The sequence below is a fragment of the Sylvia atricapilla genome, chromosome 3 (genome assembly GCF_009819655.1).
Source record: "Sylvia atricapilla isolate bSylAtr1 chromosome 3, bSylAtr1.pri, whole genome shotgun sequence".
Lineage (NCBI taxonomy): Eukaryota > Metazoa > Chordata > Aves > Passeriformes > Sylviidae > Sylvia > Sylvia atricapilla.
In genome coordinates, this window is record NC_089142.1 from 95,835,419 (window position 1) to 95,863,399 (window position 27,981).

Here is a 27,981-nt window from a genome sequence, read left to right on the forward strand (position 1 = left end):
TCTGTCGCGTCCTTACAGGGCGGCACCTACACCCTTTCCGTAGGTTCTTGTTGCTCCAGCGATCCTCAGCTAGAGAAACCCGCACAGATAAGGGGCAGCACCTCCCTTCTTTTCCGGCCTGCGAAGCGGGAAGAGTAGCCGCACTCCTGCTCGGCGCGGCAGCCAAGCCCGCCGCCTCCGCGGGATCGGGATGCCGCCGGCAGCGAGGGAGGGTCCGTGCGCTGCCCTCCTCCCGCGGCGGCGGGGCCGGCCTTGTCCCTCCCCCGCCACATCGCCCTCCCGCCGGCGCTGCTGACGTGTCTGCTCCCTCCTTCCCCGCCCGGCTCCCTCCCTCCCCGGCGCCCGCCGACATGGCCGCAGCCGCGCCGCCGGACCCCCGGCTGCTGCTCGCCCTGCTGCTGCTGCTGCCGCCGCCGCCGCCGGGCCCGCGCTGCGCCGCCGCCGCGCCCGACCTGGGCCGCCGCTTCGCCGAGCGCAAGCGCTGCGCCGACCTCGAGTGCAGCAGTGAGTGGGGGCGGCGGGCACGGCCAGGGGCTCGTGGGCGAAGGGGCCTCCCGGAGGCTCGTCCCGAAGCCCTCTCCTTCCGCCGGCTCTGGCGCGGAAACCGGGGAGAATCGGGGAAACGGGAGCGCGACGCCCACGCGCGCCGTCCCTCTCTCCTCGGCCAAGTTCTCGGGTCCTCGCGGCTCCGTGTTTGGTTTCCCCCGCAAAGCCCTCTAGTGATAAACCCGCTCTCTGGATGTTCTCTGGGATCATTTCAGAACCGATTCGCTGGGACACAGATGTCATCTTTCTGATTTAACATTAATAATTAGCTTCATAGCGCACCACTGAAGCGTAGTATCCCAGTGCTTTGTCAAACCCTTGTCTTGACTAGAATGCTTGCTTTTCTTTTCTAGCTATAACTCGCCTTTTTTTTTTTTCTCTAACTTGGCTTGTTTATGTTAATTATAGCTAAAAATTTCTTAGTTATACTTTCAATTTAGTTCTTATCTCTTGACCCAATCTGGAAAATAGCAAAGCGGTGCATGAGAGGAGGTCTTGTTTACTCCGGTTAGCAGAGACAGTTTTCATGTAAATTATTTTTTAAGTCATACTCTTTTTGTTTTCTTTGGACAGTGTTAATGTGCCGAGGGAAGGCCATGCGGGATTTTAAAGGTCCGGATTGTCGCTTTGTAAATTTTAAGAAGGGAGAAGCAGTGTATGTATATTATAAACTAATAGGAGAATCAACTGAGCTTTGGGCTGGAAGTGTAAGTACTGTAAAACATTTCTTCTGTTTGCTCTTCTTGGTAATCTATTTTAATTCTTTTGCCTTGTAAGAGAATGCTTGGAGTTTTCAACGTGGCTAAATAACACAGTGAATGCTGCTTTGTCATGAGGCTGGTGGGATCTGGGATGAGATTTGATCAAACTTGAGTGCTGTGAAAAATGGGCAACACTAATGTGTCTAAAAACTGTTAGAAAACTGTCTTTGTGTTGAAAACCTCCTATTGCAGCACTGTCAGTGGTGGTGGCCACAGGCCTACCTGGAAGCTGAGCCTCCCTTCCCACTTAGGGAGGCTTAAGCCTGTGCTTGTGTTCTCCCATGACGTGCTCTCATTCTGTACTCTGTAATCCTTCTGAAGATCGCTGCATGTGCATGTTTTCATTGTGTTTCTCATCCTAATACTCATCTGCCTTCTTCCTCTTTATATCTAAGCTGCATGCAGAGTTGGAGGAAAAATAAGTAGTAAAACTAGAAAGGATTAAGGTAAATTTGGTTTCTAAAAGCTCTGCCTCTCTCAACTGTGCTGTGGCAGCTTGCAGAGCAGTGGCCTTGTCTGAGTCAGCGTCCCTGGACAATCTGAGAGGCTTCTGCCAATAGAGAAGGAACATCCTCACACTTGCAGTTACTTCGTAGAAAGCTCCTCTCGACTTTTATAAGCACCTTATTTGCCTTGCAGAGGCAGAACTGAGATATCACAGAGGAAGAGCAGTTTTTGTGAGCTTCCCTTGAAAATGTTGGCAGTCCAGAGGTTGCTTAGACCCAGTCTGAGTTGCTTCCTCCCCATGTTTCCCCTACATCCTTTTTAGTGTCCGAATTGTTTACTTCAACCTCCTTTCTTACTCTAGTCTTCTATAAAGGAGAAACTATTTTGACAGTGGTCTAGGGTGCTTGAAATCACACCTGGGATTGACTGTGGGAGCAGTGGTTTAGTGAAAATCAGGATGTATCACTTTCTGTAACCACTCCAGGCTGGGTGTGGAGAGCCAAGCGCTCAGTAGGAGCTGAATCCAATTAGAACGTTATGGAAGTTAATAGAAAAAAACTGCAGCACATGGTTAAAGAAGAGTTAATAATTCTGTCATGCTGGTAATTCCCTTCTGACATGTACTGTACCATAAATAATCTGGGTAATTAGCTGGTACAGGTTTCCAGGGCTGCCAGTTCTCGAGATGCCGAGTAGCAGCATGGGGCCAATTTTGCATCTTCTAACAAGGTATAATGTAGGCTGCAAGATCAGAGAGCAGGTTAAGGTAATTGCTGAGTTAATATTCAGTTTAATTATTCACTGATAGGCAGCTCATGCAACAGTTAGGTGTGTCTCTTAAGTCAAAAAGGATGTTTGCTTTGCATTTAGCAAGTAAAAGCTGCGGTTGGCAGGTCGGAAGGAATTGCAAAGCTTTTAAATTAAAAAAAAAAAAAGATTTTATTTGTTGTCATTTTTCAACTGTGTTACACGATTTTCAGTGCTCATTTTAGGAATTAGTGCCAGACTGATTCCTTTAGGTTGGTGGCTATAACCTTTATTTCTTTTATCTCTCATTTATTGACTGCTGCTGCATTAATCATAACATTGCAACAACCATCCTGGAAGTGCTGCAGCGGGGTCAGAGGTGCCTGCCTTTGCATTTTGAGTAGGGCACTGCTACGGCTGTCCCTGACTCACAGATAGCACGGGGTCTCTCTCCTGCAGCGTGACTTTGTGTGTCAGATTTGGCTGGGCAGCCTGATTTCCCATGCCAGGTTTGGCTGGGCAGCTTGATTTACGCAGGCCAGCCGTGCCTGCTGTATGTAAAAGTCTTGGAGCCAGGGGGAAGCTGCTGCTTGCTGATTAAAACCAGGCTACCCAATGAAGTCTGCTATCAAAAGAATTCCAATGGAAGGCATATTACCTTCTGCCATGGCCTTTTGGGATCTCATTGCGTGACTTCATGTAGCTTTTGTGTGCATCATTTGATCCCATCCAAGTACCCTACTGCCTTTTTCCCTTCCCCAAAGAGTTTTTTTGGAAAAAGATTTTATTAGGGCAAAACAGGAGCTATGAAATCAAGGGCTAGCTGGAGTTCTGATTGTCAGGTGTGAGCAGAGGTCAGGGAAATGTCTATGAGAAGCTTCAACTAATGTGACCTGCGGCTTATTTCAAACAAGTTGTAAATACAGATTCTGATTCCAAAATCAATTTGAAGGAGCCTAGAGAAATACAGTAGTATTTCTGACCTGAAGGGAGATGATCTGATAAGAAAAGGAGCCTTTCACCAAGGCTGAAAAATCTATAGCAGTTGAGGCTGGGCTTTATTTGCCTTTGCTTTTCTAATTCACTCCACCCTTTTCAAGCCATTGTTGATTTTTTTTCCCTGTGCCAGCAAACATGACAAAATTTATTGTATAGTATTTTGACAATATAGCTCCTTTATTTTGTGGTGCCAGTCTTGAATCCTAAATTGCTTACAGAGCACATTCTATGTCCACTAGGTATTTTGCATGTGAAAAAATTCTGGAACCCAGCTGTAATATATTTTCTATGCATTATATGGCCTGTAGCTTTTAGCAGAGCTCTCTAAGCGTCAACAATAAAGCAAAGCCAAATGCTTGGAAAATACTCTATGACCATTATTTAAAAGTAATTTTATGTTATAATTTTCATTAATACGTCAGTTGCAGGAAAGTGCTTCTTTTTTTCTCCCCAAGCCAAAAGATAGAGCATATCAGGTGCTCTTGTTGTCCTCTGCACAATGTTCTGCTATAAATCAGTCTCCTCTTCGGCATCAACCTTGTATTGCTTTCACCATAAAGTTGTTGTATAGACTCCTGTGCCCTTTTTCTGTACTCTGCCCTCACTTTAGCAGGGTCCAGAAATCCAAAAGTATTTCAGATCATTCCAAGTAAAACCTGTTGCTTTTCCACCAAACATTTTGTCAAAGACACTTTGTTATTTTCTCTTATGGCAAAGGGATGAACTTAATACCTTTGATTCCAGTTTGAGAAAACCAAAGCTGGCCTCATATTACAAGAAAGGGACTTTACTGGAGGTTGTGGCTTCTTTGTGTTATTGTTTTTGTTTGTTTTCAAATCTTGTCCATAGGTTAGTAAAAAAGAAGACAGGGTGGATAAAATTAAGTAAAACAGGAAGACAATATTTTGGGAGGACCCAGAGGGTCAGGGCAATACTGTGTTTTCTTAACGCTGCCAGTGCTCAGCAGCTGCAAACCAGCTCTTCTTTGCCCTGTGTTCTGAAGTTTTAGTTACCTGTGATCCCTGTGCTTTAGGGATGTGGGCCTTAAGGTTAAAAAGATTTGAACATCATCTTCCCCAGCTGTTTTCTGATAGGTGGTGTGAGGGTGTGGGTTCTTGGTCAGTGAATCTGCAGCAGCTGCCTGTTGCAGGTGGGCACCAGGGGGGCCAGATGCTGTACACACAGCCACGTGTTTTGTCTCTACATGACTTTTTAGCTGGGAAGAGAGTGGATATTTCTCCCTCATACACTTGGCATTGCAAGTGCCTTTCCTCTGTCGTGTCTGTAGAGAATGAATGTTTCCTTTATTTGCACAATGAGGCATTTTTTCCCCTTTACAAGAGAGGACTTGTAAGGAGAGAAGCAGATGAAATTTTGGGCAGGCAGGTCCCATATGGCTTATAAACCACAGAAGTGGCAAACTGGGTCACTGCAGAGGACTTGTATGGTCAGCAGCTTGGATTGCAATAAAGGAGTTTCAAGTTATAATCAGTGATGCCTGATCACAGAGATTAGTCTGTAAGGAGACTTTGAAGCTCCAACTTTTGTTTTCAGAAAGATCATTAAAAACTAGAGTACACATTTAGAGAAACAAGCCAATTTTACTGTACCGCACAAAGACAAGCTTTTGATTTGACTTGTCTAAATGAATTTCCCATTCCCACTGGTAATTCCTAATAATAAGCACACATATATGATCTGTTTTCAGTAAGAGAGCATATGTGTTTACAAAAGGTGGGGAGGGAACAGTTTGGGGTTTCTTAATACATGTGTAATTAACCTCAGAGATGTCAACTATGGAAGGTAAGATCTGAATGAGAAGTAGTTTAAAAAGGAAGTCCTGTAATGTATCAGTGCTTACTTTGCTTGCATATCTAAACAAACACCTCCAAAAATTATTAGTACATGTTATTTACTAGATACTAATTTCTTCTTTGTGTTTTTTTGTACCATTGTAAATTCAGAAGGCTTCAGGCAAGGTTAACCTGTTTCAGTGCTATCAGTGTAATAATATATCTGTGTATCCCTAATATTCAATACCTAATTTCTTTTTTAATTTGAACTTTAGCTGAGCGTTCTCTCCACACAAACTCTTCAAGAAAATTGGCAATTGTCATCTTTCTCCTGTAACAAATGATTGAGGAAATTACCAACTCTTTTTTTTCCCCTCAGATATTTTGGTTGTCTGGTTGTCTAGGAACTCTGTACCTTTCTAGGTGCTTCCACAAGGCTCTAATTACTGGAATTATCTAATCAGTGTAGTGATTGTATGCAATTAATATTGGCTTCTTGACAACAGTTGTCAGAAGTCTCAAGTGAGAGCATTGCTCTGTGTAGATCTTATCTGGTGAGCAATAAGAGAGATTCTTGTCTTCCACTGTTTACCTTTCCTTAGCACATTGAAAATCATCATTCTGCGACTGATTTTTGCTTGTGTCAGGCACTTAAGAGAAACAATGCATTTGCAGAGCGGGGTATATTTTCCACACAGGTTTTAAAATTATTAGTACATCAAGTACAATTTAGCATTTCCCTACAATCTGCTTTAAGAATTTTTTTCCCGTAAGTTCCAAAGTGAGCGTATTTTGGGCTATAATATTGTGCATGGATATAAATCTTATTAGTCAAAGATCCTCTTCTGCTTGCTACTTGAGAAAATCCTTGAGGTATGTGTGGTGCCCCTGGTGCCTGCACAATAGCAGTTAAAGCACGTGAGCCAGAAGTCCTGGGCTTTATTCCCAAGTCTCATAATAATTTGTTTTAAGTCAGGCTTTAAAACATGAACAGTAAAACTTAAACCAGCTTCACAAGGCTGTTATGAAATATAAGCATAAAACCTCAGTGAAAACTCTTGCATAAACAGGGCATCATTGATCTTCTTTTATTCACTGTGTTAAACTTCATTTAGAATACTTGAGAGTCAGTTCAACATATTTGCTACTGGTGTCTACAGTTTTTGACATAGTCATGTTGTTTCTAAACCTTCTTTACTGCTTGTTCATTTGTGTTTGTTTTTTGGCAGGTTGGAAGTGATTTTGGATATTTTCCAAAGGATTTACTTGAAATAAACCATAACTATTCCAATGAGGAGCTAGAATTACCAACAGATGTAAGTCTAACGTGTTCTTTCTCAGTTGGGATTTTACTGCTTCTTACCTCGGCATTGAGTAAAATTCCCAGGGAGGAAATAGGAATAGTAGTGATGTTTATTAACTTTTTGTTAGTAAGCAGCTACATATATACAGAGGTGCACATGTAGGTGGGTGGGGTGGAATGTTTGTGCAGCTCTGTGTGTGGTTGGGTGTGAAAGCATTAGCCCAAAATGTGGGCATTGATCTTCCTTTTCTCAAATGTTAAGGTTTTCTTCTAAAGAAATCTGTTAGGATTGAGCTCCAGAAGTCCTGCTAGCTGGCTTGGGCATAGGCCTTCTGGTGTGTAATCAAAATGGCTTCTTTTCCCAAACTTTTCACGTTTAAAGTACTGTCAGAAACAAACAAAACTGGGTACACTCAGCCCTTTGATTCTAGAATTGGTCCTGCAGCCCTTTCACACATGACTGGCTTTCATGCACTAATAGCAGCAGCTCCAGAGCTGTGTCTGTCAGGCCTTTTTGAGGCTGTAGCTTTAGGCATCCTTGTGGCACAGAAAGCCCAGTGAATCCTGGGCTGCATCCAAAGCAGAGTGGCCAGCAGGGCAAGGGAGGGGATTCTGTCCCTCTGCTCTGTGCTGGTGAGACCCCACCTGCAGTGCTGCATCCAGCTCTGGAGTTCCCAGCACAGGAAGGACATGGACCTCTTGGAATGAGTCCAGAGGAGGCCACCAAGGTGATTCGAGGGATGGAGCACCTCTCCTATGAGAAAAGGCTGAAAGATATGGGATTGTTCAGCCTGGGAAAGAGAAGGCTCCAGAGAGATCTAATTGCAGCCTTCTAGTACCTGAAGGGAGTCTTGCAAGATAGATGGAGAGGGACTTTTTAGAAGAGCATGTAATGACAGGACAAGGGGGAATGGCTTCAAACTGAAAGAGGGCAAGTTTAGATAAGATATTAGGAAGAAATTCTTTTGAGGCACTGAAAGAAGTTGCCCAGAGAAGTTGTGGGTGCCCCATCCCTGGAGGTGGTCAAGGCCAGTTTGGATGGGGCTTTGAGCAACCTGGTCTAGTGAAGTTGTCCCTGCTCATGGCAGTGGGTTGGAATGAGATGACCTTTAAACTCCTTTCAACCCAAGGCCGTTCTATGGTTCTATGAAATTGTGTTCAGTGTCTTGCACTGATTCAATTTATTTTTCAGAAATTCCGTGACAGGGAGCTCCTGCTTGGAGAACTTGGTCCTTTAAGGGGACACCAGTTAACCAGTGACACACAAGCTTAGCAACATTTGTTTTTTCTGTTCACTGGCATTCAGCAATAGGCTTATTCTTCATTCAGGACATATGGTGATGAGTGCAGTGTAACACTGCCAGCTCCATTGCTGCCTTACACTTTGTTCCTGCAAAACCTTTTTATTTAGGTTTTTTATGAGTCCTTGGGCAAAACCTCGACTGATTTCAAAGAGAGTTTTGGTTAAGGAGTCAAAGGGTTAATTCTGTGTGAGTAACATGATTTACTTTGCTGCTGCATCTCTGTTTAAGTAGGCAAATGTTTTTGGTCTCATCACTGTTACAAAGAAAATAATATTTTTTGACTGCATATTGTTTTTCATTTCAGGAAACAGACTTCGTTTGCTTTGATGGAGGAAGGGATGACTTTGATAATTATAATGTGGATGAACTTCTGAATTCATTGCAAGAGACAATAGCAAATGAAGGGGAAACTGAATCGAGTGATCCAGGGAAACCAGCTGAAGGAATTGAGAAGGATAAGGAGATGGAACAGACTGATAGAGGAAAGTCCGTTGGTGCTTTGGAGATAGACAATCTTGAGCAAAGTGCTGAAGAAGAAAAGGAAAACCTTGTCTTTACAGACAAAGCTGACAATTCTCTTACAGAAGGAACTGAAAATACTGGGGGAGACTCCAGTGTCAATAGTCACAAAGAAAACTCTCAGGGAGATCAAATCGCACATGAGCACTTGAAAGGAATGCTACATGGGAAATTAAAAGGGCTAGAAAGTGAAAATACCAAAAACACTAGTATTCCTCAGGGTGAAACCAGCCAACTTGACCAAGAGAATGAAGAAGTCAATGCCTATACACTTCTAAACAGAGAGCTCTCTGTGAACTTAAAAACAAAATTTGGCTCAACTGCTGATGCTGTTGTATCAGATGATGAAGTGACTCGCCTTGTTACATCACTGGAAGATGATTTAAATGAAGATTTGAGCATTAATCCTCACAATGAAGAGGAGGAGCCAGAGTTTGCAGATGAGTCTGCAGAAATCCCTTTGCTGTCTTTTATGGCAGAGGATGAAATTACATCCCATGTGGATTTAGAACATGATGGAAACTATGATGTTGAGTCATCACAAAATCACGAACCTCATGAAGATGCAAAGGGTGCTACAAAGCTAAATAACCAAAGAGACAATGGGGAGGAACCCGATGCAGATGCATTAATTCTTAAGGATGCCTTCAGTAAGAGCAAAAAGTCGGGTGACAGTGTAAGTGTAGACAGGTCTGAATCCAAACAAACAAAAGAGAAACAGGATGAGGTGGTGCTAATTAGTAAAAGAGAAGCACCAGCAACAACTCAGCCTGAGGATCTCTCCAAAGAACCCCTTGGAAAGGAACCTGTGGGTACAGGTGATCCGGGTTCAAGAGAAAAAGCCAACAAAACTGAGTTGGAAGAGCAGCTCACTGATGGAACTGAGTCACATTCTGCAGCAATGAAAAGTACAGCTGTGCCTGATCCTCATGCTTTGCCTAGTCCAGGCAATGCTCTGGAGTCCAAACCATTTCTTAAAAACAAGGAAGATGCTTCAGAATCATCTGATGATGATATCAACAAAATTCCTGAAAGGGTTCCACTTGCTCCAATAGAGAAAAGTGAGAAACAGTTTGAGGATGGTACCTTGGAGGAGTCCTTGGAAAGTGATTTAAACCACAAAAGATCATGGGAGAAAACAATGGAAAAGGGAGAAGCCGAGCGCAAGCCTCCAGTTGATGTTCCAGCCAAACCAGTGGAAGAGGTAAAAAATGCATCTCAAGGTGACCTAGGAGATAATGACCTTTTGAGAGAGAAAATAGAGCATGAAATGACCGCTGTGGAGAAAGAACTTTTCAGATATGAAGATTTAAAACCAGGAGGGAAAATTGATCATGAAAATAAAAATCCTGCCTCTTCTAACAAAGAACTGGAAATAAAAAAGAGAAACATGAAAGAAACCCCTGCAGGGGAAGAAGACCCAAGCTATAGTGGAGCTGTTGAGCAACCTAGGCCATGGGAAAATGACACTGAGTATTCAGAGGCAGATGTGAATGAAAACCTTTCAAGAAATCCTGGCAAGATGCCAGTGTTTAAAGAAAGCACTGAGAAAAGTTCCCCTGAAGAAGAATCAAAAAGCACCACACAGAACACTAATATTGATAATCTTACTCAGCAAGGAACTGCTCATCTTGAGGATGCAGGGTCAGACAGAAATCTTGGCAAAGATTCAGCTAAAGAAACAACACAAAGAGTAGAATTGCAATCTGAAGAGCCAGATGATGAAGATGACCCTGACCTCAAACAAGCAGATGATGAGCTACTGGAAGATGAGAATGCAGCAAGTGCAAAGCTGTCTCAAGCAAGGGCTGAAAATGTCCAGGGTAATTCACTAGGTGGTGAAAATACAAATCCTGAAGTAGAAGGACTAAGTGAAGCTGTTTCAGGAACCCCTAATCCTACTTACAAAACAGGAGAGGAATCAAACTCATTCCCTAAGGAGGATACAACAGTCAGCATGCAAAATGCAAGCGAGACTGGGAACGAAGAAGTTGATGTATCGGTAAGAAAAGATGCTAAATTGGATGAGATGCAGCATGTCATGGAAGCTGATGGGGAGTCTTCTGAACGTGAGGAACCATCAGCTATGGAAGAACATAATTTCCAATCTCCTCACACAGAAGACAGCAGTGACTTTGACCTAAGGAAAGATCATCTTCCAGAGGGCATTTCACAGAAAGACTGGAAAGAGGTGCAAAATTTAGAGCAAATGAGAAATGACCAGCAGCAAGCTGCACACGTCCCCAGCCCTGCCGACAGCTCAGAAGCCAGCAGTGACCCTGTGACAGACTTCAGTGAGTCTGTGAAGCAGCTCTCAATAATGAGAGAGTTCCTGGATGAAAAGCGCGTGATGCGCCTGCAGAAGTACCTGGGGCTCCAGCACGTGGTCAGGATTGAAGCCATGTTCCACGACATGAAGGTGGAGATGGAGCTTGCCCAGAAGGCCAGCCGGAATAATGAGGATATGGAGAAAGCTCTGGATGAGATACTGGAGTTTTCAGAATCGAGCATTATGGATGTTGTAGGAAAAGTTCTGGATTCCAGGGTGGCAGAAAATGAGGAGGAGGTGGTAAAGGAGATGGATTTGTATGATGAGGAGAGTGCACTGATGGATGATATTCAAGAATTAATATATTCATTAAGGAGTAAATATTCATCTGCTGGTGAGAGTGTCCCACTTGCTTCTCCTCCAGAACAGGAAGATGAGCAGCTGCACATTCAAGGTAGGATGTTAAACCAGTTAATAAATAGATGAAATGGAAGTAGAGCCCTGTCCCAAGCAACACTAACACAGAAGCTTTAAGAAGCGGGTGAGGGAGTAGAATTGAAATAAGCCTTGTGCAATAACCTGGGATTTTGCTTATTCTTAATGCATGTTTTTAGCATTGTGATCAGAGTGGCTCAGGGACAATTCCTAAGGGAGGATACTGAGTTCAGCACACCTGTTCTTGTGAACCGAGTTCTGTGTAAGAGAAGTGGGATCTATGCATCGATATGGTTGTAAGGAGCCACTCAAGACAAGTCTGTACCTCCTTAAGAAACAGGGATTCACATATACTAATGTGCTGAATTTTCTGGAGGGTTTAGAGCAATCCTTTTTTCTGAACTAATTATCACCTGATTGTGAGAGATCTGATGATTAATGCAAAGTCTAGATACTAAATCCTGGCACCTGAAATCTCAAGTGTCCTTATAATCATATTTTTGCCCACATTCATAAAAGACTGCATAAGCAGAAATACTGAACGAACAGATCTTTTGATTGGGCTAGAAGGAGAGGTAGAGTCTTTTGCAAACTTGCTGGGTTTTCTAATTAGTGTGCAAGAAGTTCAGATACACTTTTAGCCAGGCTCCTCTTACAGTAGTACATGTTAAGTATGTGATTTCTGATAAGGTCACGAATGATGTAAATATTTCACCTTGCAGTGTTTCACTGCAAGGTCAGTGGTTGATATCTTGCATGAATTTATTACACACATTTGATTAGATGTTACTGAAAATTGGTTGAGAATATACTGGGAGCAATACACAAGCTGAACTATTTAAAAAGTGTCAAAAAAGCTTTGTTACAGGCAGCATTTCACTGAAGGTAGCTGTAAGAAATACACATTAGCTCAGTGCTTAATTCGTATCTCCTTCTCTGTCACAGATGGTGCAAAAGAGGCTGAATATGACAGTGTTTCCACTAGAAACCCAAATACCATTGATGAGGACAATCAGGAATTTCAGCAGCTCATTGAAGATAAGAGGCCAGAGCAGCCTATGGAGGAGGAGGAGGAGAGGGCTGTCAATGTTCCACCTGAGCACGAAGAGGCCAACTTCTCAGATAATGGAGAAGCTGAAGAAAGGTATGATAGTGAAAGAGGATCACTCCTGGAAGATACTTCCTTTGGGTCAGTTGATTCAGGAGAGAGTGCCCACGAACACGTTGCTGAAGGTAACCATTTGGAATTGGCTTATTTTGTTCTTTTGCTCTTGAAGATGTGCATGGTTTAATGTGTTTTTAGGCAAATAGCATGAGTGTTCACTGATACTTTCATTTTATGTTGCTGTAACCTTCCTGACTTTCCCTGATGAGGGACAGTCCCTCTAGTGGCAGTGCTGTATTGCTAACTTAGCACGGCAGTTTTTCTACTACGGTTTTGCAATGTAGGAAAAAGGAAAGTGCTGTTGTGTCAGAGCTCTGTGCTCGGGCTTGTGGACTGTGTCTCAGGATGATAGTGGAGAAAGATCAGAAATCCCTGGAAGCATACCATCAGCCCAGATCCCTGCTTCTTTGCAGGGATTGACAGCCTAAAGGTCATGCTCTATAGACAGGACTGCCCATAGATTTGTGTGCCCTCTCCTCTTGCTCTTTTTTAGCCCATGTCTCTGGGCCATATTAATTTCCAGTAAAGGTGGTGTGTAGCTTCCCCCTCAGACAGCTCAATAATTTTCCTCTGTTGGAGTAGGAGAAATATTTGGCTCCTTCTGGCTAAGGCCTTGTCCCTCTGGAGCTAGAATGCCATCTCATCATTTTGCCAAGGAGGGACCCTATTACTGTCATCTTTCCCAGATCTGTTTTGTCATGAAACAATTTCTGACTGGGTTCTCAGTGCTACTCTCAGCTTTGCTGTTCTGCTTTCACTTCCAATTATGCTTAATAATTCTGTCTCCACTCAGCATTTAGGAAAAATTCAGACACATCTTCATTAGCTTTTGTACACTGCTGGGGGGCTGTACCATCTCCAGGCCCAAGCACTTTTGAGCAGCTTCTAAGGTCTGAAGGAAACTAGGTTAAATGCTGAGAGAACTAAGGAGTTTTAAATGGCTAGTGGATCACTTACTGGTTAAGCAGTCAGATGTCCAGCTGTATTTCAGACCGTCTTCCATTCCTTCCTTAAAGGTGGTTAAATGTTGCTTGCCAGGAATTCTTGGGAGGGCTGGTAGAAGCGCTGGGAAGTAACAAGGCAAGTGATCGTAGAATGGCTGGTCAAATGCTGTTCCGTGGTGTGACAGCAGGCTGGGCTGGTGGCTGTAGGATCCGCTGGCCTGGACGTGTGGCAGCAGGAGGAGAGGGCAGTATTCAGCCCAGGGTAGAGCTGGAGATGGTTTAAAGCTTTTTCCGTATTTACGGAGTACTGACAGAGTTCAGGAGTGTTTTACATGGCGTCACTATTTGGGATGTTGGACTTGACAGTCCTTGTGGGTCCCTTCCAACTTAGAACACTCTGTGGTTCTGTGAACAGTGCTGGGAACTAATCGGAGGGATTTGCGGTTAGGAACTGAAGAGTGTGTGCTGGTCTGATTCCCGGCCGGAGGAGCTGGCTGTGCTGTGTCTGGGGCAGGCTCGGCACCGTGCCACCGCACAGCCATGTCCCTTCCTGCGGCCCCGCTGCTGTCGCCGCCTGCGGATACCGGCGCGCTTCCCGGGGCGTTCATTGCCGCCTGCGGATACCGGCGCGCTTCCCGGGGCGTTCATTGCCGCCTGCGGATAGCGGCGCGCTTCCCGGGGCGTTCATTGCCGCCTGCGGATAGCGGCGCGCTTCCCGGGCGTTCATTGCCGCCTGCGGATAGCGGCGCGCTTCCCGGGGCGTTCATTGCCGCCTGCGGATAGCGGCGCGCTTCCCGGGGCGTTCATTGCCGCCCGTTTCCCCGCGGCGCGGCGCTGAGGCGGCGCTGAGGCGGCCCCGGGCCGCGGCCGCTCCGTGAGCTGACCCCGCCCCCTCTCGCCCGCAGGTGCCGGAGCGGGCGCCCCCTGGCGGGGGCAGCTGGGCGCGGCGCGGCAGCTGCTGCGGCGGGTGAGTGGCGGCGGCGCGCGCCGCGTGACGCGGCGGGGGCGGGCCGGGCGCGAGGGGCGGCGCGCGGCGGGCGGGCCCTCGGGGCGGGAGGGGGGGCGGCGGGGCAGGAGGGAGGGCTGACGTGTGCCTGGCGCTGCCGGGCCGCCATGGAGCCCGCGGGCGGCAGCGGCTGGCCGGTGGAGGAGCCCTCGGCGCGGCGGAGGCTGCTGCAGGTGAGGGCAGGCGAGCGGCGGCGGGCGGGCCGGCCGTGAGGGGCGGCGGAGGGGCTCCGGCGGCGCGACCCGGGCGGTGACACGCCTCCCCCGAGCGAGGCGGGTCCCTGAGGGGTCGCCCCGGCGTGCCCCGCCGAGAGGGACCCGGCGTTCCGCGCCCCCGGCCCGTAATGTGGGGCGATCCCGCCGGAGCGGAGGCGGCCGCTGGCGTCAGGGATCGCTGCCGGCCTCCCCGGATGGCGGGGGGAGCTCGCTCCCCGGCCGGGCTCCGCGGGGCAGGTGTGCGCCCTCCTCGCCGTCCCCACCTCTGCCGGCTGTGGAGAAGGGAGGGAGAGAGAGGGTACGTGGGAGAAAAGGAGGGGAGAAGGCAGCGGCTCCCGTGTGGCTCGCACAGTTTGTTCCCTGAGCGCCATGTCATGTCACTATCAGCCCCGCAGCCTGTACCAGGCGTTCGCACCTTCCCCAGATGCTCTCTGACCTCCAGGTGGAGGAGACTCATGACATATGACCCTCTGACAGGGGCAACAGCTGGGAGAAGATCTGAGCCATTTGCACTGGATTGGTACAGACATCCAGATGTAAAACTGGGGGTTTTTTTCTATAGTTTTCCATCCTTTTAGCTGTATTTACAAACAGGTCAGATAACTACCGGTGCTATGCCGTGCAAACTGTGCACATCAGTGTGTACTCCTTTCGGTGTGGCTCTTCCTTGCCAGCAGTCTGCCACTGTCAGGTGTCCTCCTGGTACTCGGGAGTTTTGCACCGAAATGCGAGCAGCAGGCTGCTCTGTGGTTTTCTTCATTTTCGGTTTTCAGTTTGCAGAAAAACTGCAAGGAACCTCTAGATGGTTCTCTGGTTTTACGGGAGGAATAAAGGCACCTGTCAGACTGCTGGTTTTACCCCACTGTTTAATGAAAACACACTCATAGCTGTCACTGCTGTCGGTTCACAGTTGGTCGACACACTGCCTGAGGAAATGCGTCCTGGGCCTGATTTCCATGGACTGCCATGGGAGCCTGTTATTATAACTGCCTTAGTGGGAATTGTCACACTTGCTGTATTTTTCTGGAGAACCTGCCTTTCAGTGAGTATACTTCATGCTTGCAAGCCTGCTGATGTTTCACTAACTGACTGGTCCTTTGTATGGTTAAACTGTTTCAGCATTACTGGGGCAAAGCAATATGTAGCCGTTTGTGGTCTTGCGTTTTCTGTTTAGAGCATTAATGGGAGCTAAATGCTGGGCTGAATAGCTAAAGTAAGTTGCACTGCTAAGAAGTATTTTCTATAAGCTGGTAATTGAGGATTGCTTAGTAAGAGGGAATTTTGAAAGCAAAATAGAGGAGTATGATGTAAGTAAAGAAGGCTGAGGAAAGGGTCAGCATATCTTTGAAATGAGAAGCCTTCCATGTGCTTGAGCTTGTTGCTGGCTATAATCAAAACAGTTAACCCTCTCCACTTCATGTTGTCCAGCTGCTTGCAGGTACTGCATTTAGAAACCTAAAAACATGGTATTAATTTGCATTGGAGAGCCTCTTCCATTTGTCCTCATTCCTACGTGTATAATTTTCTGTGCAACAAAAATTATACACCGCCACAGCAGTGCTTTTCCTTGGGAGCTGAGAATCAAATAGGCAAATTTATTTTACAGCTGCCCAGTTTAGTCACAATATGCTCTGGGAATTTGTGGAGTACTTCATATTTGCCTGACAAAAATAAACTAAAACTACATGTTTTCTGTAACAATATTGATAGTTTTTTCCCTCTTGCTTAGTTTTGGTATTGAATACATTGGGTCAGTTTCAAATGCAAAAAACAGCTTTAATAGAACAGCATAAAAAAACTTCTGAAAGTCTTTAATTTCGAAACAAGCACCTGTCATGTAAACATACTGCTTAGAGGGCACAGAACTGGGATGCAAGGGGGGTTTGTGTTTGCAAGTTTGTGGCTGTGGTTTGATACAAAATGGCTCCATTTTCTGTGCAAATTGGCTGTGGCAGTTACTGGTGTCCCTTTAGTGGGTGAGTAAACAGAGGTTTACTAAGGCTCTGGGACAGGGCTTTAGCCTGGGAGCTTTTATTAGAAAACAGCTTAAGCTCGTTTGTAGTGTTACTCAACACTCATTGGCAGTGATAGATGTGTTCTCCATATGCTGCTTTAACCTGCATGGAATTGGTCACTTCTTTCCATAGGGAATATTAAGTTTTCACTTACCACTTTTTATGGCTAATCTTTTTTGTTTTTTGTTCTCTTCTGTAGGTAAAGAGTAGAATATATCAAGGTAAGTTTCTCTCTACTTTTCAGTGTAGTTGATGCTTAGGCATGTGAAAGTTTTGAAGATTTATAGTGTTTCAGAGGACCAAGTATTCATCTTCACTCCCTTTCAAGGAGTCCAAGCTTACAGTGTAAGCTTGACCAGTAGATGATACTTAGTTGAATCTGAGGGTTTAAATTTTGCCTTTGATAATGCTTTGATCAGGAGAAACAATGCAGCTTGCACCTGTAAAATAAAGGGCAAGGAAAAGCTCCACTTCATCCAACATAAATATGAACCACTGGTTCAGAGGTTGTTTTGGTTTTCTGACCAGCAGTGGGGTCTGCCTTTGCTTGCTGTTTCTCTCAGAAAGCTGGAGCAGGTTCCTTTTGGTTTTTTGGATTGAAGGAAGCCTGAAAATGGCAGCTGTGCAGCTGCAAAGAGACACTGTATATGTAGATCTGAATATGCAGGTATTTCTGTGGCAATTACATCACTTTTTATAAGAGTTTTTCTCTGGCGTCAGGTTTATAAAATTTAAGTGTACTGAATGGAAAAAAAATCAAAGTAGAGTGGTTGCTGGAATTCATAGTTGAATAAAATATGCAAATATGGAGGACTTGTCGTCATAGGCACTCTTTCTCTTCCTCCCCACGTTTTACTTACCAGTCATTCCTCTCTAGTTTCATTGTGGTTATACTGCAGTTTCCTTCTACACAGTTAATGCAGAATTAATGAGCTGAGAAAAGCCCATCTTACATCTCTGAGGTGATTTCTGTAGTGCAGGAAGAATATTGGTGTTGGTAGTAATTTGAAGATTGCTTCAGTAAATTAGTAATTTATTGCATAAATTACTTAGCAGCCCCCCCTAAAAAACTGGAACATGGATTTAATTCCAACACCCAAATACTCTTCTCTTTGATGCTGTATAGAAACTACTAAAGATCAGAACAAAGAGATATTCTTCAGGCATGATACAGGCCACATTGTTATTAAAATCTTTATCAAAAAAAGAGGAATCTTAACAGTGACAAAAAAATGCTTTAAAACGTAGATTACATTTGGAGTCCCAAGGATAAAAATCTGTTACCCTCTCTTAGTGGCAGTAGTAAAACTGGGAGGCCAAGCTAATGCACGGATTGCTGCTTCCTTTAGCCTGCTGAGAGCTACTCTGAACCTTGGCAGGCACTTTCTGTGCCCACAGTGGGAAGGGCTGGGATGCACGGTCCCAGGAGCCCTCGTGTGGGAGGGAAAGGAGGAGTAGCAGTTGCCATTGCACTCCGTGGGATGCACTTGGAACAACCAGTGCTCCCTGTTGTGCTGCAGGATTTGCTGTGAGGCAAATGGCGCTTGGGGCAGTCAGATCCAGGCCAAGGTGGCTTAGCACTTGGAAAGTAATAACAATTGGGTGGGTTTTAAATAATCTGCAATAAAATAACTGAAGTGTGTTAATGATTTTCATTGAATCCTAAGGGTTGGTTGGTGGTTTGTTTAGGGTGAGAAGCAAATGCATGCCTGAAGGCTGCTGCTTGGTCACAGTCCTTTTGAGGTCCAAGCTTTGGAGAGCAGCTCGTTAAAACCTACTGGTGCTGTCTCCTAGCTGACTGTCTCTGTTCTGTCGCTGGTAGAGCTTTCATCCTCTTACCTTTGCTGATGAAACATCCACCTTCAGACAGGTGGTTGTCCCCGAGTGTCTGAGACTGCTCTGAGATCCTGGCTGTCAGCTCTTCCCCTGAACACACCTCAGCTGTGTGTAGCCAGCGCCTCACTCTGCTCTGGGTTCTGGGAGCAGCTTTTGTGAAGTGGATGCAGGAGCTTTGTGCTTTGTGTCAGCTTTACTCTCTTGTTTTCAATCCTAACTTGAAGTGAAAGCTGGAGATGCAGAAAGGGCTGACTGCCAAGGAATTAACACTCCTGATTTATGCTTTAGTTTTTACCTGAAAATGTTCCTTAAAGTCATAGTAATGATAGCTGATTTTTTTCCCAGTATATGAAATACAGTTACTGTAAGCTTTCATTTTCTTCCTAGTGACTGAAAAACAACTTGGTGAAAAGATTAAAAACCTTCTGCAAGAAAAAACAGAAATCTTAGAAAAGTTGTCAGAATACGATCAAAAGGTATTGTTCTGAGCTGTCCTTTGTTTCCTAATTTTGTTATTGCTTTAATGACACGGTCAATGCAACATCTAATATATTTTTATTTTCTATTTGTACTGAATATTATGTTGACAATTTCCTCAGTTCTGTGTGGTTGTTTCTGTGCTTAGATAAAGGAAGCAAAGGAATCTGTGAAAGTGGCCCAAGAGCAAAAAGACATTCTCTCAGATGAAACTGCAGGGCTTAAGGTAAGAGAAAGTGAACTGTCTCTGCACTGAAAGCAGCAGTACAAATAAAAATAATAAAAATAGTTTGCTTTAGGTTGGTCTTTTACACTTACCTTGGTTTTTTTTTTTGTTTGTTTTTTTGGTTTTTTTAGGACACTGTCAAAGAATTGGAAGAAGCAAATCAGCAGCTAGATAACAAAGTGAAAAATCTGCACACTATGCTTGAAACAGAGAGAAAGAAGAATGAGAAGAAACAGAACAAGGTTAGAACAGTTACACTTGTGTCTTAAATTGTCCTTAGCTTGATGTACCTTAAAAGCTTGTCATGACCTCATGGGTTAGATACAGAGGTAGAACAAACAAGGTGAGCCACCTCAAAAAGAGGGATTAAATGAAATATTAGGTTTATCCCAAGATCAAAGGATTATTCTGTTGGTTTATTTTGTCTGGGGGTGTTTTTGTGGGTTTGTAGGGCTTCTTGGGTTGTTTTTCTAAGATCTTGGTGGTCTTGTGTGATTATGTGCTTTCACACACAAACAGATGCATTCAAGGCATGGGCTAGTCTCATACTTCCTAGCTGGAGACAGGAAGTTCCTTAGCAATATAAGCTGAAGGTTTTGGGTTGGGAAGAGACATTTTCTTGTGCTCAGAGCAGGACATAATTCTACAGTTAGTGTGAAGATCTCTGAGCTATCCCCTTTCTTGTTGTCCAGAGATACACCTCTTTTCTCTTTCTTCTCTTTAAAGCCTGATTTTTCTGTATCAACAAGCTCTTTGGCCTTGTTTTGGTCAAAGGTTGCTGCTAATGATAGCAGTTCCTCTCACTGTAGACTGCACAGGTGTACAGGGATCTTCCTGGCCACAGGCAGGTGGAGTCAGGGGCAGGAGTTGATTTGAATGTGCTGAATGTTTCTATTCTTGTTGATAAGGTAGTGCTATGTTGCTGCCAGCAAATGGATGCTTGAAATTGCAGTTCGTTGCTGTTTTGACTTTGCTTTTATGCTTCCAGAAGACGCCAGGTTAAATAATTACTCAGGCTGAGGTTTGTGCCAGGATAACACTAAGTCACTGCTCATCTTTTTCTTAGCTCTCTGAAACCCAGAAGTCCTTGGAGAAGCTTCAGGAAGCTATCACTATGCATTCTGCAGAGCTTTCAGAGGTAAAGCATTATTCACACCCCCTCAACAGTCACAAGTTTTTGTAGCAGAAAAATTATTATCTTTGGAATAGAAAATGCTGGCTTGGCAGGTTGCAGGTTGTTCATGCATCTGTAACCTTCTTCTTTTCCATTTAATCAGGCTTTTTGTAGCTGTCACTCCTCTGTAGTTTGACTTGGTCTTCTTGTTCCTTTTTGCTTCGTGTGTAGGTACAGATAGCCCTCAATGAAGCTAAACTGAGTGAAGAAAAGGTGAAATCTGAGCTTCATCATGTGCAGGAAGAGAATGCTAGACTGAGAAAGAGCAAGGAGCAGGTAAGTTATGCCCAGACTAGGCAACCTTGTCTTTCAAACAGAATATCTGGCCTTTGTTCCTAGGGGTTTTTTGTGTAGCTTCTGAATGTCTCTGTTTTCTTAACATGGCAGAATTCCATGTTTTATATTACCATGATAAAATTTAAGTGCTTTGTGCCTGCTTGCACAGGCTGTTTGTGCAGCTGAGCTACATCTCTGATATGAAAGCTTTGCCAGTTCCCCTGATGCAGTTCTTGTCAGCAAAGTCACAGAAAATCTGTGCTGAGGTGGTAGTCAAGGCATGGTGGAGAGATTGCCACTTGGCATCAGGGCTCAAGGAGGTAATGGTGAAGAATTGCTGGAAAGTATTTCAGAAAGCAAAGATAATGAGGAGGAGTTTTAGCTGTGGAATGTTGGGACAGTTCTTTTCCAAATAATTGTAAATGTCTTTTCTTTCTTCATATGTGAAACGTGTAGCTTTTTAAGGAATGTGCTTTGATTACCTCTGGACTGAAATTAATTCCTCATATTTTGAAGTGTGTGAGCAGTTCGATGTTGGGATGTTAGCTGAGAAAATGTGAAATTTGTAAAGCCGCCTAATAATAAACTGAAGAATGATTTCCAGGATCCAGTTCTGCTAGTGGAACAGCAGTGGGCCTGATAACTGAAGTTTACCCTTTATCTGTGACCTGTGGTGATCAGTTATCACCAGAGCTGGCAGTAGAATAGACTTTAATTACACCGTGCGCTAAAAACACAGCAAGTAATCATCTTGCCTTGGTGCTTCATACAGCTGCTAAAGGAAGCTGAGGGTTGGAGTGAGAGGCACTCTGAGCTCCGTGAGCAGATTCAACTGTATCAGAAATCTCAGAAGGACATAGAAGAGACACTTGCCTACAAAGAAAATGAAATTGAAGTAGGTTCTCTATAATAAGCTTGCTTTCAATATTATGCATCATAAAATATTTTGTCATACCTCACAAAATGCAGGGCAGTTGAACCTTTGATTTCTTTACTAGGTTTTAACCAATTGCATTATGCAGCTGAAGCAGCTGGACATGGATTCAGAGGCCAAGAAGGAAGACAGAGAGCATGAGTGGAGCCCAGGAGATGATCTGGCCAATGGAGAGTTGTCAGGTACAGTGATCCCACCTGAAGATCATTTGGTGCTGTTCTCATGGCATGTTACAGAGGGAATAAGGGGAATCCATGCATGTAGAGCTGGAGCATGAATCCTCAACACAAAATATCCCTAACTGAAGGGAGGAACTGGCTAGAAGATTACTAATTGCTTTTAGATTACCTTTGAGGTAAACCATGATTGTAGTGACACAGTTGTAAAGACTGTATATAAAGGTTGGTCATTAAGAGCATTCCAAAAGCTAGGAGTCTCAGCTTTGTTGTTCTGGTACATTTATTTTTGATAGGAATTTTTAATGAGCTTGCTGCTTGCCTTCAGATAAATAACTAATTTAGGTAATCACATTTTTTTTAATCCGAAAGACCAAAATAGATGTTTTCAAAGCTATTCAGGCAGTTTATCACTTGTGGTGTTGCACATGTATTTGCTGCATCTCTGGTTTTGAATCCCTTTTTGTTCCTTTCTTTTTTTTTTTTTTCCTCCCTTTTTTCTACTTAAAGTGTATGTGGGCTGGAAATTCCCACATCTTGATTTTTTTGGGCAGGTTTTTTGACCGTATAAGGATGTAGGGATTTAAGTGTAGGGAGTGTCACTTTTAACAGTTGTCCACAGACTTATTCATGATTAAAAAAACAGCAAAAACAAAGATATTTTTCTTTTGTAGATGTTGAAAGTGAGAAGATGAAGACTCAGATTAAGCAGATGATGGATGTCTCCAGGGTATGTTGCACAAGTATCTAATAAATGCAGTCACATTAGTGATATGCCTTTGATCATAAACTCTCTGCTCCTCTCTTCAGGTCAAAACAATGTTATCCATAGTTGAAGAGGACAGAAATCTTCTGCAGTCCAAACTGAATGATGAAGTAACAGCAAGACATGAGCTGGAAGGTAGGTTTAGCAAAATAACTGCTTAGGATGAAGTGCTGTTGGTGGCTTAAAAAGAAACAGAACATGTAAGTGGCCATAATGGTTCTTATTGCAACTGCTTCTCCAACAGAGAAGATAAAAACATTGGAACATGATTCCTCTTCACTGCAGTCAGCTAAAACTCAGCTGGAAAGTGAATGCAAAACTCTTCAGCAGAAAGTGGAGATTCTTGGTGAACTGTACCAGCAGAAGGAGATGGCACTCCAGAAGTAAGCCTTTCTTTACTTTGTCTGTTGTATCATGGGCACTGTCCAAATGCTTTTTGCTCAGAAGGATCAAAGAACTTGGAAGTTGTTGAGGTAATTGATGGCTACTCTTCCAGTACAAGTGAAGCTGGTAGCCTTTCTTTACTTCTGCCACCATTCTAGAGATTCTTAAGAGACTGCCAGTGTGCACACAGTCATATTGCCCTCTACTTTTAAACTTCTGGAGAGGACAGGTGGGTGGCTTGATCTGCATATTCTGTGGTTGCTCTGTTACATCATCCAGAAGTGTCAAGGAGAACATAGGGGCTGTTAAGACTTGTTTCTGTTACTCTGACTTCTGTTCAGTGAGTCTAATTCTCATAAATGTAGAAACTTTAGTATTTCAGCCTTGTGAGCTTCTTACATTCTCAAAGGGCTAAATGAAGGTTGAATTGGTGATGGCAGCTGAGAGGAATGAATTGCCAGTGGTGAGATCTGCTCTGTGTATGTTCATTCCTCATTCATTTATTTACTTACTGAAATGTCTGTAATACCATCTCTCCTGTGTGGGGAGACTTTGAGAATAGGATTCAGGGACATTCTCAGCTAAATTCTGTAGAAAAGCTGAAATTGTGATGGAGAAGCAGTTGAGGTTCCTAAGGTTTAGGTGGGTTGGCTGGGGGAAGCACAGGGTTGGAAATGAGGCCGTAGTGACACTGCCTGACCTTGTAACTTCCATGGATCCATGTGTAATAAACTTGGAATGGAGAGGTGAAGGGTAGCCCTCACTTCAGGGAAAACTTCATCTTGACCTCTGTGAAGAATTTCTGTTCCTTCCAAAAGGAAGGAGATTACACTGCCTGTTAGTACTTCTTGATCAGAATGAAGAACTTGTTGCAATGGTTTTTTTTCTGGAAAACTGCTCTGACTTTTAGCCAAGGAAATGGATTATGTTGAACTGGCTAACCTGCTATTAGTTAAATGGTTCCAGTTCTATGAGATAGCTCTTGTGAGTTAGGAACACACTATAGACCTCTTAAATACTTCCAGAAGAATATATATATATAAAAAAGAATGAGGTTATAAAAAAGACTATGGAAATTGATTGTGCAGTGAATTGGTATGGAGAATACTTGGAAAAAGCTTCCCAGATGGTTAATAACTATTGAGTGTGTTTGTCACCTGGACCCTAAATTTGCCCCTTCTCACCACACACTCATTTCTTCATTTCCTGTGGTTGGTGTCAGTCCAGAGGATTTCCTTGTTTATACCTTTGTAAATCTGGATTGCAATCTATGGCATTGCTAGGAAAACTACAGGATCTAAAGGAATGAGCCGTCTGCAGTTGATAGATTCTGACAGATCTTCAGAAGCTGACTGAACTTTCTAGTCAACTCCATAATTTTAAGGTTTTATATACACAAAGGGTTTGTCTGTTGGTTTCAAGAGACAAGACTTCTCTCTCTGTTTCTAAAAAGTCTCTTTTTTCTTTCTGTGATCTCACCCGTTATTGTAGATTTTGATATTGCTGTCGTTGGCAGGGGAATACCTTGATTTTGAGTTGTAATGGATGTAGAATGCTGGGCTGTATGGTGTATTTTTTTTTTCCCTGTGCAGAAAACTAACCCAGGAGGAGTATGAGCGTCAGGAGAAGGAGCAGAAATTGTGTGCTGCAGATGAAAAAGCTGTGCTGGCCATCGAGGAAGTGAAAGTTTACAAGTAACTTGAATTTCTGAAGATTATGATTTTCCTTTTATTTCAGCTACTGAGGAAAATTTATTCTAATATCTGTCCTTCCCCTCTTTTTCCTTTTGTACAGGCAAAGGATCCAAGATATGGAAGAAGAATTGCAAAAAACAGAGAGATCATACAAAAACCAGGTAAACTTCTTGCTTGTTGGTTATTGTGTCATCTTTTACTGCATCTTTCTAGTGCTCTGTGGTGACTTATTGGAAATACTGGTAATTGGATAAAAACTGAATGGCTTCTTTCCTTCTCAGATTGCTGCTCATGAGAAAAAGGCACATGACAACTGGGTAAGAATGTTCATCCTTTTCTGATGCCAACAGTTTGTATTTGATGTCACATGAGTGCCATTAATGCAGTTGACAAAATTTTCCCTACCAGCTCATTGCCCGCTCGGCCGAGAGAGCTCTGGCTGAAGAGAAAAGAGAAGCAGCCAACCTGAGGCAAAAGTAAGTACAGAATAGACCCTCTCTATTGCTCTTTGAACATTCTGGGAGTTGCCTGGGGGAGAATCAGCTGAAGATGTGCAGTGCATTTTTAAGTTACTAATTTTAATTACTGTTAAACTGTTTTCATGGTTAAAGTAACAGTTCTTAGTGAAAGCTGTAACATTTATAATGCAGTTTGCCTTGTTACATTATAATAGATACAACGCACATTTATTGCTTGAATAATAATGACACCCTTTGTTTTTCAAAATCAGATTAATAGAAGTAAACCAAAAAATCATCATGCTTCAAAGACCAGTCATTGTAAAGCCAACTCCAGGCAGACCTGATCGCCAGATCCCACCACGACGAGGTAAATGCTGCTGGTTCTCCCAACACCTTCGGTCTTGGAGTCAGTACATCATAAAAACATAGGGCTGTGCTAAATTGTAGAAAAGGAAATCAAGTGGTTTTATTTCTTTGGCACAGGGCCCTTAAGCAGAGATGGCTCTTCAGGCCCATCACCTGTGAGTGGAGGAAATCCGTCCCCCACACAGATGATTGATGTCCCTGCCCGGCCCCTCTCTGCTCCTCGAAGGGACGGCCCGAGGGGTGAATTTGGTAAGCTGTCAAACTCCCATTTATTTACAACTCCCTCTTAGCCTACAAACCCAGGAACACTAAGGTCAGATATTGGTTCTAGGAATGTTGATATTGATACCTGCCTTACTAACACACTAATGAGTCATTTGTGGTAGTGTTTCATTAATAGAAATAGCTCAGGCTTGTGTTACTTAGGGTCTCTGGTGTTCTTGTTTCCCTTAAGGTCCAATGGTGGATGGCCCCCCTGCTCCACGAAGGCCTCCAGAGCTACCTGGAAGGATGTCTGTTCCTGGTAAGTTGTGTGGTCTGCAACCAACTGCAGCTTACTCGTTACTCTTTCCCTTCAAAAAGGTAATTTCAAGCCCACCTTCCCTACCCTAGGCATGGTAGGACACTTACTCATGGCTGTCTTTTTAGATATTGGGCCTGCTGTGGTATCCCTGATCAGCAGTGAGCCAAGAACCTCCTCCCCTTCCACAGCAATGGATGGAGTGGTGAGTTGAGAATGCCCCAACCTTCAGAAAGCTTTTCTAATACATAATTCACTGTACTTCTTCTTGCTTCTTTAACTGTATCATGTTCTGTCTTGTCTGTATCCTGTCACTATCCCTATTTGCTGTCCACAAAAACCCCCCAAAGCAACCCTCTCCCAAAGAGTCTGAAGCCCCCAGTGTAACTACAGCCTCACCTTCCTCCATGGAACCAGCTGCAGTGAGTATTCCAAGGCTGGACATGGTGATGCTGCTTTGATGGAGAGGAGTAACAGGCTTGGTGTTCTGAACTGCTGAATAACAACTGCTCTGTGGAACTAACCAAGGGCTCGTCCCTCTGTCTCAAAGGGCTCCTCTGACGATGAGCAGTTGCTCTCTGGTTTTTGTGGGATTGAGGAAATGAGATGTTTCTTGTTAAGGATTGGGCAAACACTTTGGAGTGACTACAACAATAATCCTAAGCATCTGACTTACTTGTGGTGTTTAAGCACTAGTCCCTGTGTAATTCAAAGTTCCAGGTCCCTTACCTAAGGGGTATCCACCAAGGACACCTCAGCAGGGCTTGAACTTTTCTGGAGCAGGGCTTCATCTAAACGAACTTGTCTCACTAACCACTCACTCCTGGGTAATGCCAGCAGCGTTCTGGGAGAAGGGATGGCGATGGTGCAGTAGCTGTCCCTGTTTTCTGCCTGGTTAATGTGGTTTGGAGTGTGTCTGGGTTATTTTTCTTTCTCCCCCCAGCCCCCCCGTACCTGTTTGTCTCTGGGTGAGCGGTTGGGTTGTTCAGCAATGTCAGTGCTTGTTTGCTGCAGTAACTCACTGAAGTGTCACCTCGTCTTGCCCAGGGTAACGCTGGTGCCAAAGGCCCGTCTCCTTTCCCAGGGCCACCCCTGATGAGCTCCCCAGTGCTGGGGCCTCCGCTGCCGCCACCCATCCGCTACGGGCCACCGGGACCGCCACCACCTCCTCTGCGGGGACAGTTCGGGCCTCGGCCGCTCCCTGGGCCCCAAGGTATGGCCACAGTGCCCTGTGCTGGCACCTCGCTTCCCAGAGCCTGGCTGCAGCACCCACATCTGCTTGTCCTTGGCACGCGGCACGCTCCTGCTTTGTGAGCTTTAGCTGGCTCAGTGAGCTTGGACTGGGTGGGTTTTTTCAAGCCTCCTTAATGCCGAGGTATTTTTCCTTGTTTACTCCAAAGTGAAAACCAGCAGCCAAAAGTCTCTAGAATACAATTCATGGGCTTTGAAGTCCTGCATGTGACAGTGATCTGCTCCAGAAAATGACAAATGGAGGAACTAATCAGGAGCCGCTTTGTTTAGGTTAAAGCAAGATTTAACTCCACAATTTCCTTTCCTTTTAGGTCCTGGTGCTCCCTTGCCACCTCCGACTGGAAGAGATTTCTTACCTGGTCCACGTTTAGCAATGAGAGATTTGCCTCCGGTCCCGCTCCCGCCTCCCCCCGATCCCAGAGGCTACGCACGTGGGCATCCTCCCTTCCCTCCCCTCGGCCCTCCTGGCCCCAGGGATTATCCTCCAGGCCCTCGGCTACCCCCGCAGGCTTCCAGGGACTATGCTCCTTCTCCTAACAGAGACTTGCCTCCGCCGGCCCCCAGGGACTGAGAGCAGCCGGCCCCACGGACTACGCACAGCCCCAGCGCAGGATCCCGGCCACGGACCTGGCTCCCGTGGGCACAACTCTAGGAAATGGCTCTTGGTTTGAAGACATTGGTCTCATTTCAGTATATCTCAGCTTTTGCAGGATTAATTTTTATCCAGTTGCTACAGACATCTTATGTGCATTTATGATCACAAACTCATCCATCCACTTGGGCTGCAAGAACCTTTCTGTGATGGACTTGAACCTACTCTAAAAGTGCAATAGGAAGGAAGTACCTGTGTGGAGAGTTTTAATTCAATGTAGCCTTTGTAACCAGTTGGCGAATGAACTAATTTCGTTAAAAATGTAAATCAAATCATTTCCTGTGGAAATAATTTTTTAAGTAAAATGCTATCCAACCTGC

General features: G+C 44.4%; 1 protein-coding gene across 6 annotated transcripts; it reads left to right on the forward strand.

Moving 5' to 3' along the window:
* MIA3 (MIA SH3 domain ER export factor 3) lies at positions 1 to 27,981 on the forward strand. Of its 6 annotated transcripts, none has more exons than XM_066316251.1 (29): positions 1 to 39; positions 1,120 to 1,253; positions 6,523 to 6,609; positions 8,205 to 11,142; positions 12,069 to 12,356; positions 14,138 to 14,199; positions 15,364 to 15,495; positions 16,668 to 16,689; positions 18,692 to 18,780; positions 18,930 to 19,007; positions 19,139 to 19,249; positions 20,074 to 20,145; positions 20,353 to 20,457; positions 21,230 to 21,352; positions 21,456 to 21,573; positions 22,242 to 22,297; positions 22,378 to 22,468; positions 22,578 to 22,716; positions 24,310 to 24,411; positions 24,512 to 24,572; positions 24,693 to 24,728; positions 24,820 to 24,887; positions 25,142 to 25,239; positions 25,356 to 25,487; positions 25,693 to 25,761; positions 25,887 to 25,963; positions 26,109 to 26,180; positions 26,806 to 26,971; positions 27,321 to 27,981. In XM_066316251.1, exons 2-29 carry the CDS (start codon positions 1,125 to 1,127, stop codon positions 27,578 to 27,580), a joined length of 5,781 nt encoding a protein of 1,926 aa, XP_066172348.1. In that variant the 5' UTR covers positions 1 to 39; positions 1,120 to 1,124; the 3' UTR covers positions 27,581 to 27,981. The 6 variants fall into 6 exon arrangements, with proteins under 6 accessions (XP_066172348.1, XP_066172347.1, XP_066172344.1 ...); XM_066316246.1 differs by lacking the exon at positions 1 to 39 and adding an exon at positions 333 to 504; XM_066316250.1 differs by lacking the exons at positions 1 to 39; positions 24,310 to 24,411 and adding an exon at positions 331 to 504.

Coding starts and splice junctions, on each gene's coding strand:
- MIA3 (XM_066316247.1), top strand. CDS start 351: ATGGCCGCAGCCGCGCCGCCGGACCCCCGGCTGCTGCTCGCCCTGCTG. Junction 21,574..22,241: donor GGCCAATGGAGAGTTGTCAG/GTACAGTGATCC, acceptor TTTCTTTTGTAG/ATGTTGAAAGTGAGAAGATG. Junction 22,298..22,377: donor AGATGATGGATGTCTCCAGG/GTATGTTGCACA, acceptor TCCTCTCTTCAG/GTCAAAACAATGTTATCCAT.